This window comes from Pteronotus mesoamericanus, unplaced genomic scaffold, assembly GCF_021234165.1.
Source record: "Pteronotus mesoamericanus isolate MK-2021 breed Mesoamerican mustached bat unplaced genomic scaffold, CSHL_Meso_final contig_347, whole genome shotgun sequence".
NCBI classification, from domain to species: domain Eukaryota; kingdom Metazoa; phylum Chordata; class Mammalia; order Chiroptera; family Mormoopidae; genus Pteronotus; species Pteronotus mesoamericanus.
In genome coordinates this window covers 15,181,040-15,194,643 of record NW_026555137.1, presented here as the reverse complement: position 1 = coordinate 15,194,643, position 13,604 = coordinate 15,181,040, and the positions used below count along the sequence as shown (strand labels likewise).

The 13,604-nt window shown below is 38.9% G+C and overlaps 1 protein-coding gene across 4 annotated transcripts in view; it reads right to left on the bottom strand.

Moving 5' to 3' along the window:
• Window positions 1-472: 472 nt before the first annotated feature.
• The window catches only part of RGS7 (regulator of G protein signaling 7), a 289,476-nt gene continuing 276,344 nt past the window's right edge, over window positions 473-13,604 (bottom strand). For 2 of the 4 annotated variants that reach the window (XM_054576711.1, XM_054576714.1), the window contains 4 exons: window positions 12,783-12,969; window positions 9,822-9,911; window positions 7,539-7,619; window positions 1,040-1,113 (listed from right to left, as the gene is read on the bottom strand). In XM_054576711.1, coding sequence (XP_054432686.1) covers window positions 7,545-7,619; window positions 9,822-9,911; window positions 12,783-12,969 — 352 coding nt within the window. In that variant the 3' untranslated portion in view covers window positions 1,040-1,113; window positions 7,539-7,544. Of the gene's footprint in view, window positions 1,114-7,538; window positions 7,620-8,344; window positions 8,399-9,821; window positions 9,912-12,782; window positions 12,970-13,604 lie in introns of all 4 variants that reach the window. The other 2 variants (XM_054576712.1, XM_054576713.1) reach the window with 2 other exon arrangements.

Here is a 13,604-nt window from a genome sequence, read left to right as displayed (position 1 = left end):
CACTGACCTAAAATGCCTTAGCATTTTTAGAATTATACTTAAGAAAAAAATCAGCTCTTGAGTTGGGAAGTCACACTAAAACCTAATTCTAATAGAATATTCATTAGCAAAGCATAGAGATGCATATTCATAGTGAGACGGAAAGACCTGTAGGTAGCTGTGAAATACACAAGCCCAATTTGTGGTGGTGTTTTTTTCATAAAAGAAAAATGATGCACCAGGCCCTGGGTGAGCCTCCAGTCTGAACACTTTCCATCGTTCCTGGTTTTGTACCACCCGAGCTTGTCTTGAAACCCCGAACTAAACCTCCAGGGTGAGAGTTTAAATTGCAGCTCTACATTTGTTGATGCTCTCTGAGCATTTTCTTTTTCAGTTACCACAAAAGTCAAAGGTTACAAAAGCAACGAGATTCGGCATCTTTTAATGAAAGATAAAACAACGATATAAACATACACAAATTTACAGAGAAGGAATCAACTTTAATCCATTTGGAGTAAAAGGTGTTTCTTATTTAAATACGGTATAAAAATAAATGCAAGAAACATTAACTGAGAATGTACAGACAACGGACAAAGCTGTGAGCTTGTTTACGACTGAATACATTGGTGAAGTGGAACTTCCTGTGCTAATTGATTGATTGACAAATGTGAAGCCATATGTATACTTATTGATATATGTTTTTTTTCTTTCACAATTCTTCCAGTTTGTGACTGACTGAATTTTCAGTGAGCTGTGTGTCTAGCAGAAGCTTTAAGAGAAAGAGAGAGGAAGGGGGAGGTGGGGAAAGTAAAAGGTTTACTTCACTTGAACTTGATAAAAAGGAAAAGACACAGATCCAGCTTAGTACAAGGAGGAAGTGAGCAGACAACATTTTGAAATGGAGGCATTGAGATGGCAGCGTCCCTTGCAGATGGCGATGCCTTACTGCACACAGAGGAAGAACAATTCAGGTCCTTTGCTCATGCAACATCTTGGTCTAATGTCCTCTGTTCCAGGTAACAACACAGAGCTACAAAGGGTATGCAACGACTCAGTCTGCTTCCATGCTACAGGATGATCCTTTTAGTTAGACTGAACAAGACTTGTTAATCTCTTTGACGTGACAGATTTCCCCTGAGGAAAAATATAAACAGGGTAAAACACAGTATGATCACTGAAAAACCTGAATTATAAGTAACATCTATTTATTACAGCTTATTATTGTGCAAGGGTGAACAAGGAACCCTTTAACTACATCTTAGTTCAAACTTCATGGCCACCTTCCCTCCCACCGACATGTCAAACAAAATGATCCTCCCTCTTCCCCCCACCCCCACACCGTCCCCACTGCAAACAGACTGATGGGTTCACAGCACAGATCAGCAACTCATAAAACATGTCCATAAACGTTCCATCGAGGCTTAGCAATAATACAACATCTGGGGTAGCAACTGGTAATAAACATGTTACAACAAAACCACTAGGCTGCTCTGATGGATAGTAATGTGAATGCATTCTTGTCCAATCACTGGACTTGGTGATGCCTTTATAAATATTTAGATATGCACAGGGTGTGATTTAGTTCAATAAAGTGCATTTTTGATAGTGTGACTGGTGGAAACTCAAGACTGATTCTGTCCCTTATTTTATAAAGTAATGGAGATAAAGGTCCCAATTATACATCTACAGATAAAAATCTCCTTGCTCCTTACTTCCAACTTGAGGCACCTCCCTGTGCTCCTACCCAATTTCCTCCAACCCCAACCCCAGAGATATCCCATATATTGTGATTCCACATATTGTGTTAATTCCTAGAATACATATTCATTTTGAGGAGAAATCTTGAAAGCTAAAACTGTCCCTGGTAATTATGAGTACTCTAGAGAGGTAAGACATACAAAACTTCTGAGCAGAATAACATGTTGTCAATTTCTGTTTCATCTCTTATTAAGTGTATGTTCTAATATAAAATAGATGGTCCACTGAGTGAATGGAATTTGTACCTATCAGAGGTTAAAATAGTAAGAGAAAAATTAAAAGATTTTTTAAAGAAATATAATATTTTAGTAATAAGTTAGTCAAAGCAATAGCACAGATTTACTACCTGATGTGGCTCGAGTTTAATGAGGGGGTGAGGTGGTGTTGGGAGGGAAATCATCAAATCATCACACATGGCCACATTTGGGAAAAAGAACAATATGTTTAAGAAATGATCAATAATTTAAAGATCAAGTTTTCTCTACACCCTGTGTGGAAACTCACAAGGGCCCTTTTGCTTGTACTGAATAAAAATCAAGCACTGTTTCCTTTTAATTGGGGAAAAAAATTCAGAACCTAGCTTTCAGCCAGTGACAGCAGAAGATGCTTATTGATTTTGGAGAGGGGGGGAGGGAAGGAGGGAGAGAGAGCGAGCGAGAGGGAGAGAGAAAGAGAAACACTGACCAATTGTCTCCTGCATGTGCCCTGCTGGGAATCGAACCTGTGACCTTTTGGTTCATGGGACGGTGTCCAACCAATTGGGCCACATTGGCCAGGGCTCTGGGTCTACCTTTATTTTCTCTCTCCTTCAGGGCTGGATGCCCCCGCTCTTTAGTAGACAGGTCTTTTGCTTAGGTCTTAACTCTCTTTCCTGCTTATTCTGTGCTGCTTTAAGACATACCTTTATGATTTACATGAGTAACCTACTGGGAAGCTAGTTCTGTTCACTAAACAGTTAATTTTCATGAGACGAATGAACCAACTTTGGTGCGCATGCTAGTGGTGTCCCCAAATTAGTTATTCCTATTCATATCTATCCTTGTATAAACTGTAAGCTGCCAAAGAGTAGTGGCTGTATCACATGATCTATGTATTCTCAGTTAGAAAGCAAAGTGCCTGGCCCATAGTAGGTGCTCAGTGACTGTTTTTATTTTGTTGGACCAAAGAATCTGGTAGTGCTTGGATACAGGGGAACTGTTGGGTTACACGCTTGTTACACAAAGCCCCCACGATGGTCTCCAGCTACACAGGTAGCTGAGGTCTCGTAGCCACTGGCATGAACCCAAGGCCCCGGGTAGGTCAGAACAGTACTTCGGGAAATGCTATGGAAACTTCCGCCTCTGGTGTATGTAGCAGTGAAGGGGAAGTTTCCCACTGGGAGCTGTCTCTTCAGCAACCTCCACACATTCCTCAGGAATCCCTGGGTCGTGCTGGATACTCTCTGACTGAAAACCACTATGCAATTCACAGTTTAGAGAACTTGAATGGCAATTTAAAAACTAATGATGGTGCTAGGGGAGAATGAAGATGTATTGCCCAATCTACATGGGCCACATAGCCTGATACACTTCAGAACAATCGATTTACAGCATGTTGCGGGGCCCTCAGATTGCTTTCTCAGGCAAGTTATCACCACAAGCAGCTTCGGTTTCAATGAAACTAGATGGGTAACCATATATGTCAACAACACAATGATAAATGAGATGCTTCAGGTCCGTAAGAGAAGAAAGAGAAGAAAACAGTCATCCTTGTCCAGCCTCACTTTATGTGCTTACTGGTAATATCTATGGCAGGGAAACCCAATGACAAGTTTATAAATTATATGGTTTATCTATATGACTATACCTGTTATCTGAAGTCATAAAATCTACAGCACTCAACCAGGAAAGAATATGCACAAAGTCCTCAGGTTGCACAGACACAGAATCAAAACCGTCCTTTTCACCGCTGCTGATCTGCTTGTACCTCACGACAGGTGCTTATGCAAAGCCAATGATTCGCTTCATTATGAGTGACGTTTACGCGAATTAAGGATCTCACCAGCTCCACGGAGGGTTCACTGTGCTGCGGCTTCGCTAGGAGAAATACAACCTAGAAAATGACCTTTTGGAAGACTCTAAGGTTTGTCTCTATTTCATTGTGGGAGAAGCAATATCAAGGGATATGAAAGCAAAGACAGGCTGGGTAAGACTGTGGAAGGGTATCGTGGAAGTGACTACCGTTCCCCCACAGAGTGAAGACCCGCTGGTAGGGGAAGCCTGTTATGAATGTGTAACATCCATAAAGTGATTTTGGGACGCAGAAACACAAAGTCTGATCTATAAGGAGTTATTTTTCCCTCTGTTGGGTTAGAGAAAAAGTAAAGATGAGAGAGAGAATAATAGATAGGCATCTTCTATACTTTTGCATTCCATGTAACCAAGCAATTCAAGGGTTGTAAATATAAAGAAAAAAGTCAGCATTTAATGTTAAGGATGTCCACCACCCTTTGACCCATAATGGCAATAAATAAATAAATATCCACCAACAGAGGATTGAAAAAATATATTATGGCTATATCCATTCAGAGGAATTTTATGTAGTCAGTGACTAGAGGGATGCAGAAGAACATGACATGGAAGACGGTTATAGTGTAATTTCAGTAAATAGAGCCGATTTCAAAAGCATAATGAGAGTATAACCACATTCCTTTAATATTTATGTACATTTGTGCAAAGTGCTAATTGGAGCTATTTCTGGGTAGAGAGATTGCAGATGAAGACGCTGAGGCTCAGCAGACTAGCTGATTTTTAAAAAATTCATATGGGGAGAAAGCAGGGCACTAGGTTGCAACCCTAAATGTTAACCCTTCAAGCTTACAGGCCTGGGTTCTCTTCACTGCATTTTGCTGCTTCTGTGAAATGTGCATTAACTGTGTTAGTCAGCAACTCCATAAGGAGCTTGAAGAATTTAGTAAGCCTTAACCCAGAAAGAAAATTCTAAAAGAACTAAGTATGCCTCTTTCTCACTTTTAAAACTCCAAACACGTTACAGGATTTATATTTACATGTGTTCTAAACCATATGCATACTGATGAGTTACAGCGTTAAGCACAGATTTCTTCCCAAAAAATCAACTGATTTCAGACCCAGCTCAGTCCTTTTGTTAAAATTCGGTCACAGAGGCTCCATAACTTTTCCTGGCAACTGGCTGCTGGCTCGAGCTTACCTACCTCACGGGCCCAGTGCACCAGCAAACAGACCCGGAGCAGAGGGGGCCTGCTGATCCTTTTAAAGGCTCTGTAGAGAACTGTCTTTATTGAGATAGGGCACATTTTTTTCCCCCTAAAAGAGGTTCAATTAGGTGACTTCCTGAGAGTTCAACACGAACATTCTCTAATTCTCATTTCTACTGTCCTAGCCCAGAGCCAGGCTGATTTAATTACTACTTTGCACCAACTAAGAAGAGGAGGTAAGCAGTTGGTACTTGATTTATGGATCTTGACTGAAGGCATCATTGGTCACCCCTCCCAGCCTGTTTTTATGCTTATTTCCTATCTGTTCTCCCTTAAGGTGTATGTGGGCAGACGGATGCTATTATAATTTAATGGTTGGAAAATTGATGTCAGATTTGAAGATGGTGGTGGAGGAAGGAAACAATTGTTATAATCAGTAAAGCGTACGAACTTTGTCAAGAGAGAATGAAGTCAACCAAACAGGAATAGCATTTAAAGGCATGAGAGGACATAGCAACTCTTGAAAGACCTAAACAGATTTCTCTGATGACAAGGAAAATTTTAAAAAGAGTAAATCACAGGAAAAGAGATTTCTTGAGATAATGAGCCAAAGTGAAGGTATAACAAAAATGTGAGTTATTCTTACCCCTCCAGTGTTGGGCATAATGAAAAGAAAATGAGGAATCTATAGAGCAATAGATTTAAAATTAGAAAAATTTGCTTCCAGTCCTGGTTCTAACATTCAAAAATTGTGATATCGGTAAAGCAACCTTATCTCATTATTCCTCAATTTGCTCTCCCAGGATTGTTGTGCATATAAATAACAACAAAAACCCAAAACAAACAAAAAGGAATGAGTATCTTTGGAACATTTAAAAAATGCTATGCAACAGTTAGCTGTTTATTATAATTACTTCCTAAAGTGATGAAGAGTTTATCCGTCTCAGCAACCAACAGAAGCTCCAATGGTAAGGGGAAGATCTGTCCAGCAAAACATTTTGACTGGTGTGTGATGCTCTTGTGGTGCCACTTTTTTGCTGGGACATGTAAACAAACTTCTACAAACAGACACTCATTAAAAATGGACCAAGTAGAAATAGTTTGTCATTCTCTTGTACTTCAGAACATTTTGTTTATATTATTAGGCACTCTAGCAATTAAGGTCTATACCTTCTCCATGTTCCCAAGAAAAAGCACATGTTGGGAATATAGTTGGCACTTCATGTATAAATTTTGATTGATGATGTAGATGATTAATCCCCTCTTCCTTTTGTTTCTTATTGATCTTTTCTTAAACTTTGCTGTGTGTGACAATGGGGAGCTATTCTTTAAAAAGTGGAGTTCCCATGAAATAGTATATTGTTTCAGGTGTACAACATAGTCATTCTGCATTGATATACCTTACAATACAAATACCACAATAATTGAGTAACCATCTGTCACCATACGAAGTTATTATGATATTATTGGCTATATTCCCTGTGCTGTGCATTACGTACCAGCAACTTATTTCTTTTATAAGTTTGTACCTCTTATTCCCCTTCTTCTTTTCCACTCATCCCCCGTCCCCTGCTCACCAAAAATGAAAACGCTACTTTGAAAAGATATGTGCACCACATGGGAGCAACGTAGATGCCCATTGATTGATGAATGGATAAAGAAGACGTGGAAGATAGACATATCATATTTATGTAATATAGAATAAAATAGTCAGCAATAAAAATAATGAAATCTTGTCATTAGGATAACATGGTTGAATCTAGAATGTATTATGCTAAGTAAAGTTAGAGATACACAAATACCATATGATTTTACTTAGATGTGGAATCTAAAAAAATCAAAACAAGCAAATGCAGTGCTACTTTAAGAGCTGGGGAAGTTGGTGAGAATGAGGGATGGTGCTGGAGGAAAGGCAACCATTTTGCTTCCCCTTTCCATCTGCCTAAAGTTGTATTATTATTTTTAATTACATCACAGAAACTTCCCTTGTAGTCTTAAGGAAAATATTCTGTCAGCATTACATTAGAAAAAGATGAATTTGAATTTGAAACAATTTTTAAGCAGTACACTGAGCACTGTGTAACTTTCTCCACCAAAAGCTTGAGGCATTTCTTTTACATTATCTTCCCATGGTGACTTACGAGGTTATCTTTAGGAAAATTTTACAGTAATGGTCAGAGACCCCAATAGAGCCAGCCAAAATTTTGTAAAGTTTATTGCGCAATTAATTCCTGGAGCTGGAGCCCTTCATTTTCTAGCCCTTTAGTTTGTGCAATCACAGTGAACGTTCAAAGTATATACTGCTTTACTGTCCCTCAGATCCTCTCGGCACGGCCGCGACGGGCAAATCATGACTAGAACTGATTAACATTCCCCACCACAAAAATTCTTGAAGGAAACTAAAAACAAAAACCATACCTTTGTCAAGTCCAATTTGCTTACATGTCAATACACACAACTCCACTTAACTAGCCATCACAGCAAAAGCCACAACACACACACATACACATACGCAGCGGCATGGAGCTAATCACACAACTCAACAGACGATGCAGACAAACTTGAGTATAAACCAAGAGTGTTCTACCTCTTTTCATAACAGGTTAGTGCTGGCCCTCATTGTTGGTGTACAGTTTTTATGGCATGGGAAAATAGGGATGTTTCTGCCCTATAAAAATAAATGTGTTGAAGGCTTTAGTTTGAGCTTCCACAATGTCAGAAAGTTCCAAAGGCACTGGTACAATACAAAGCAAATAAAGTAAAAAAGAGTCCCACAAACAAATATATCACCAAAACACGTGGCAAGATACTCAGAAAACAGTAGCATAAAAACCACTAATCTCCTGAATGATTTATGCAACAGTTTTCGACAGTTTTCTGAAAAATAAAGAACAAGAGGCTCACGGTGGTGGGTCCTGCAGGGGGCCTATCTCATCACCGACCACCACTGGCAGCAAATCTTTAGCTTTAAACGGCTCACTAGTGTCATTTTTTTTTCCCTGCAGAGGGAGAAAGCACACACTCCTCCTTGTTCTTAATCTTTTAAGCTTTAGAAAGAGCCAAAGGGAAGAAATGCATGCACTAGCTTTAATAATACAAAAAGGGCTACTGTGAGTAAAAATAAAATATAAAAAGAAATTACTTCTTCACTTTATATAATATAGATTTCATTCCAAACTTTAGCTTGATACATGTAGTTTTTCCACGTATGACATCTTTATCTCCTCTAGAAAGGGTTGAGACAGCAGGATTAGCAGGAAAGTTCTGAATTTGGATAAAGGCAGTACGTTGGCTCTTACATCAAAGGACTCAAGGTGGGCGACGGGGTTAGAAGTTGGGGACATTTCTTAATTGGACTTAATGATTTGTAATTCCTCCAAAAATAAGACTTACCACATTCTGTGCAAATTTCTCAAAAGATGTGCTGCGGTCCATTGAGCACTCCAACTTGCATGTGGGGGATGGGGTGGGGCAAAGGGAAAGAGGGACCATACACCCATACAGAAAAAGAAAGCAAGGAAAACAGAGCAGAAGACAGGAAGGTGAAATGAAGCAACACCAAACCGTGTCCGAAGTCACAGGCCCGAGAAGGTCGGAGCGCTGCTAAGGGAGGCCTCTTTTTATTGATGATTTTATTTTAAGCACCAAAATTCTTCTTTTGCAAATGAAATGGTGTGATTTCAAGCAACATTAAACCATACTAAAATGAAGAAGATACATGAAGTTCTAATGCTGACATGTGCAAAGTCTAAATACCAGAAAACCTAGTGGCATTCCTAGTAATTTTCTATCGGGACCAGATTGCTGTTGATAACAGAATTAATTTTATAAAGCATTGCTTTCCAGCAGAAATTTCTGAAAGAATGGAAATCCCATTCTACACTGTTCAATATTTCAGCAGCCTTTGGCTGTTACCATTGAGTACTTAACATCTGGCTAGGATTCTACGTAATCTCAATTAATTTAAATTTTAATTTAAACAACCCCACGTAGCTAGTGGCTGCTCTGCTGCACAGTCTGACTACAGAGTATCTATTTCCAGTTGAAAAGGCACTGGGCTTTGAAAAATCCTGTTAGCCCCAATGATGATCAAGAATGACACACAGTTACAATTTCAGAATTTCAAGACGCCCTTAATATTAAAAGGGTGTGAACCCTTTTAATATTAAGAAGTAATGAGTGATGCTGGCGTTTACATCCAGATTTTCCACACCGTTATACGGATGACATAGGATGCCATCGACAATGAGGCTTTGGTTATAAACAGTAATTGAATACTGAGGCCCGCTGCAACTCTTCCACACTGTGCCTGGCTACCGTATCGGGTGTGTTGCTTGTGGGGATACCACAAGAATTGCTTGTGGGGATACCAAGGGCACTCAGGCTCAATACCAAGTGAAATATATTCAGAAGCAAATGTCACAACATTTTCACAGCTATCAGAAAAAAATGATTATTTTTAGTTATGGGGTATGTGGCTGAAAACGTGTACTCTAGTTTACTGAACAACAACAACAAAAAAACCCTCTTCAAGTTTTTTACCTAATGACATGGTCCTTTTCCTTTCTTTATGGTGATTTTTAAAATTTCCTTGAACTAGGCATACTAAAAACTAAGACGAAACATAAGAAAAGCTTCTAGAAAACTTTGTAAAGCAAGAACATCTACGGAAACAAACAGAAAGAGAAAAGAAGCAATCAACAAGGAGAAGGTAAATAACTTAAATGACTCTTAAAAATGTAAAGGTTTGGGGGAGGGTCTTGGAGTGAGTTTACTTACCATTTGTCCAGCACCTTAACCCAGCGGAGGTAACTACTCCAAGTAACTATAACCGAGTACCAGAGTTGAAAAGGTCACAAAGAACCAATACCTTTTTCTTTGCCTGTAGAAGCTCCTGATAGGCACTGGATCTTATAAAACGTGGGTATGAATCACTTTTCATCAATTTGTAAATGTGCTCCTAAAAAGAAATAATGGTTAAGGTGCTTCTTTTATTATTTCTCAGGAAAAATCAAATACGGAGATAAGAACACAACGTATAGTTCAAAAGCAAATCTGGAAGCAGCTAGAAGTAATAATAATAATAACGGTGCTGACGAGAATACCTTATGTTTAGAAAACATGCGGATTCCCAAATTCACTCTTTTATTCATGAAACAATTTTAGACCTGGTGGAGGAGTTACAGAAAAAGTAAATCACATCCAGTTCTTGAAAAAAAAAATGGAATTTAGTTCATGGAATGTCATAAAGTGATTCCAAATCAAGTTGTTCATCTATATAGATTATTTCAGAATACACCAGTAAGTCAATTTCTCTCTTCAAACTACTCCAGGCCCAGAGTGAACAATGTGGAGTCACCCTAGACACCTGTGGCATGACATGTATTTGGAGGCCGAGACTGCCCTGACGCAAATAATATGGAAAATTGTCACCCACACCCACTTTGGGCCAGAGCACATGTAAAAAAATAAATAGTATAATATTTGATGGCCATATCTCCCCATTTATATGTTCTTTTTGCTCATTCAGTGACAAATTAGATAAATATTTAATAATTTAATTCTGGTCAGTTCGTAATGTTCTGTTTTAATGATGAATATTGGTAGACCAAGAACAGAGGGAAAAAAAAAGATGCATTGACTCAATTCAGCGTTACTGGCCCAACTTCAGGAGACTGAGCTGTGGCCTAGTGCAGCTCAAGGGAGCGTAGATGCTCCCGGGTCTTTCTCGTCTAGTGACATGGCAGTTAGAGGTAGAGTTTTGAAACCTTTGAGAGAGTATCTGGATGTCCCACTCTTATTTGGAGAGAATACATTTTTTTAGAAGTGACTCGGTTTTCCTAGTCTCCAACACACCAGCAATAATTTGCAGCTACTCTGAGTCCATTTCAAAGCACTCAGGATTAAGCCTCAACTATTTAGCAGGAGGTTCTTCTCCAAGAGTAGGTAAGGTACGTTTAAAACTATCAATGTGTTGTAAGAGTGAAATAATGTCTTGTTTTGGAGTCAAGCATTTTGGGATTCAGATACTATCTTGCTCAAGCTCTATCAGTTACAAAATGTAAATGTAGACCAGATGATTCATCTCTCTCAGCCTTCATTTTCTAAGGTATAATACAAAGGTCGTGAGAATGAAAGAAATGATAAATGTTTAGCAGACGGTGGGGCTGTGCATAGTAGATGCTTGAATACACACTCCGGAATGCTTGCCTATGCTAATTAACTCAATCCTCACACAACCTCAGTGAGGCTGGTAACCACTATCAGATCCATTTTAAATATGAAGAAACGAAGGGACAGGGAAGTCACATACTGAGGTCACACGCTGGACTCTGACTAGAACCCAGGCAATTTGGTTCTGGACTGTGCTTTCCTAACTATTACGTCGTGTCTCTTCTCAAACAAGGACAAGGAATTCCTATTATATTCTCGAAGATAGGGTTGAAAACCCCACAAAAAACAAAACAAAACAAAACAAAACTGGAGTTACACATCTGAGCTTAATTCAAGGAGAAGCCTAGCGTCTGCTGGTAATGCTTTCTGTAGAAAACTATGCTTTTTCACGTTACTGAAGATCCATTAAGCAAAATATCTTTAAAGGACACAGATAAATAAATGTTCTTTTTAAGACTTCAGGAAGGTCATCTCAAACATGGGACACATTGTTGGTTCTTGAAAAATGTCTGAAATTTTATCTTGACCTGAAATAAAAAATAAACGAGCAGAGAAGGAAGCAAGGCCAGAATTTTCATCCTGCTCTCAGTCACGTGTCTCTGTAGAATGTAATTGTTTCCACCTAGAAGACCATAGCACAGAGAAGGAGAATCGGTGTTTGATTAGCTGTTCCAACCTGGGTTCGTTTTATGTTGAGTAGCTCATTTCCTTAAAGCAACACCAAGAAGAAATGTATTTTCTGCTGAGAGTAAAACCAAGGAAGGAAATTTATGTATCTCATTCTTCATCGTCTGCATTTTATTGTAGTAACACTGTTATTTAAAATACAATGTACTTTCTAGAGTTAATATTCTTTTCCAAAAATGGTTTAAGAAATTATAAAGTATGCATGTTCTGATTAAAAGCCAATTTCAACACGTTATTAGGAAACGATATCTTCTCATTACGAGTTTGTTTTTCTTCTTGAGCATAATATTCTTTAGAGAAAGTAGAAATTCAACTTGTTCTTAAGGAGACATTGATGTCCAATTTGATTGAAAAAACACTACAAAAAATTGTCTTCAGAAGTTAATATCTTAACATCAATTTCCTTTTATTTCTTTTTGAAGACTAAAAAATTAACTTGAAAAATTAATAAGTGCCTGACTCTAGTATTTTATTTTATCACCAGTGGCAAAACTGGCTTGCATTTGACGTAACTTTAAGCTAACTTAGTTTAGCTCTGGACGTACTAATGAATAATTTAGGAATGTCAGAATCTTCAAATCTTTGCATTGGATGACATCTTAAGAGATTTCAAATATGTGTTCCTGATGTTGGGCCACTTGGGACAAATGCTTGCTCACATATTGGGTGACAAACAAAACAGAAGATGAAGTAAAAGTTTTCAAATATTTCCAACTATTTCCTTTCAACAAATTTGCATGTAAAACTATACAAATTTCAAAAACACGACCAGGCTTTGAAAAATGGGTCACTCGAAAGCATCTCTGGTCTCTTCTAGATCAACGAAGAGTTATTTTACATCCAATTACCTAATCTGGAATGTGAGGCTTCACTGCCAATTATAATTAAATGGAATGAAAGTATCTCAACTGTCCACTTCTCGGGAGCACATCTGTGACTCACATCGAGGCCCGCCCTCCCCTGCACCAACCTGAGCGTCTTCGAATGTGTACCGTCCGGGCTCCTTCACGTTCTGTGTGGTTTTGTCATAGCTCTTAGAATCCAAGTTAATGGCGCTGGGGGCTCCTGGAGCCAGAAACTCTTGCCATATTTCCTGAACTCGGGAGGGGACTTCTCGAATAGGCCTTTTCTTCAGATCTTCCACAGCCAGCCAGAACCTGCGTGGAATGTGACACCAAATATTTACTCTGATGTTTCATAATCTGAAAATACTTTTCTTATTTCTTTAAAGATTTTGTTTAATTTTTTTTAGAGAGAGGGGAGGGGAGGGAGAAAGAGAGGGAGAGAAATATCGATGTGTGGGTTGCCTCTCACACGCCCCCTACTGGGGACCTAGCTTGCAACCCAGGCACATGCCCTGACTGGGAACTGAACCGGCAACCCTTTGGTTCGCAGTCCTGAGCTCAGTCCACCGAGCCACACCAGCCAGGGCTGAAAATTCTTATAAAATCAAGTGATCATACAATTTACAATGATGCATAATAATGAACCCAGTTTCTTTGTGGCCTTCCCATTCCAGGCCTTTACTGATATTTTTTTTTATTAGTTGTATTCAAAGGTATATAATTTTTTGGAAGGAAATATTGAAAACAATGTCCTTTATGAGTTTGCTCTGAAAAGTGGATCTGCCAGAGCCGTGATTCGGTGCAACCTTTCTTTTATTAAAGCAAAGTAAGCAGTGCTACAGAACCATTTATTAGAGAGGGAGAGGAGTTTGGAGGGTATTAGGGGTGAGTGGCACGCAGCGTGTGATAAAGTCACGTATTACACTGTATCCTTTGGGTCCTTTGTC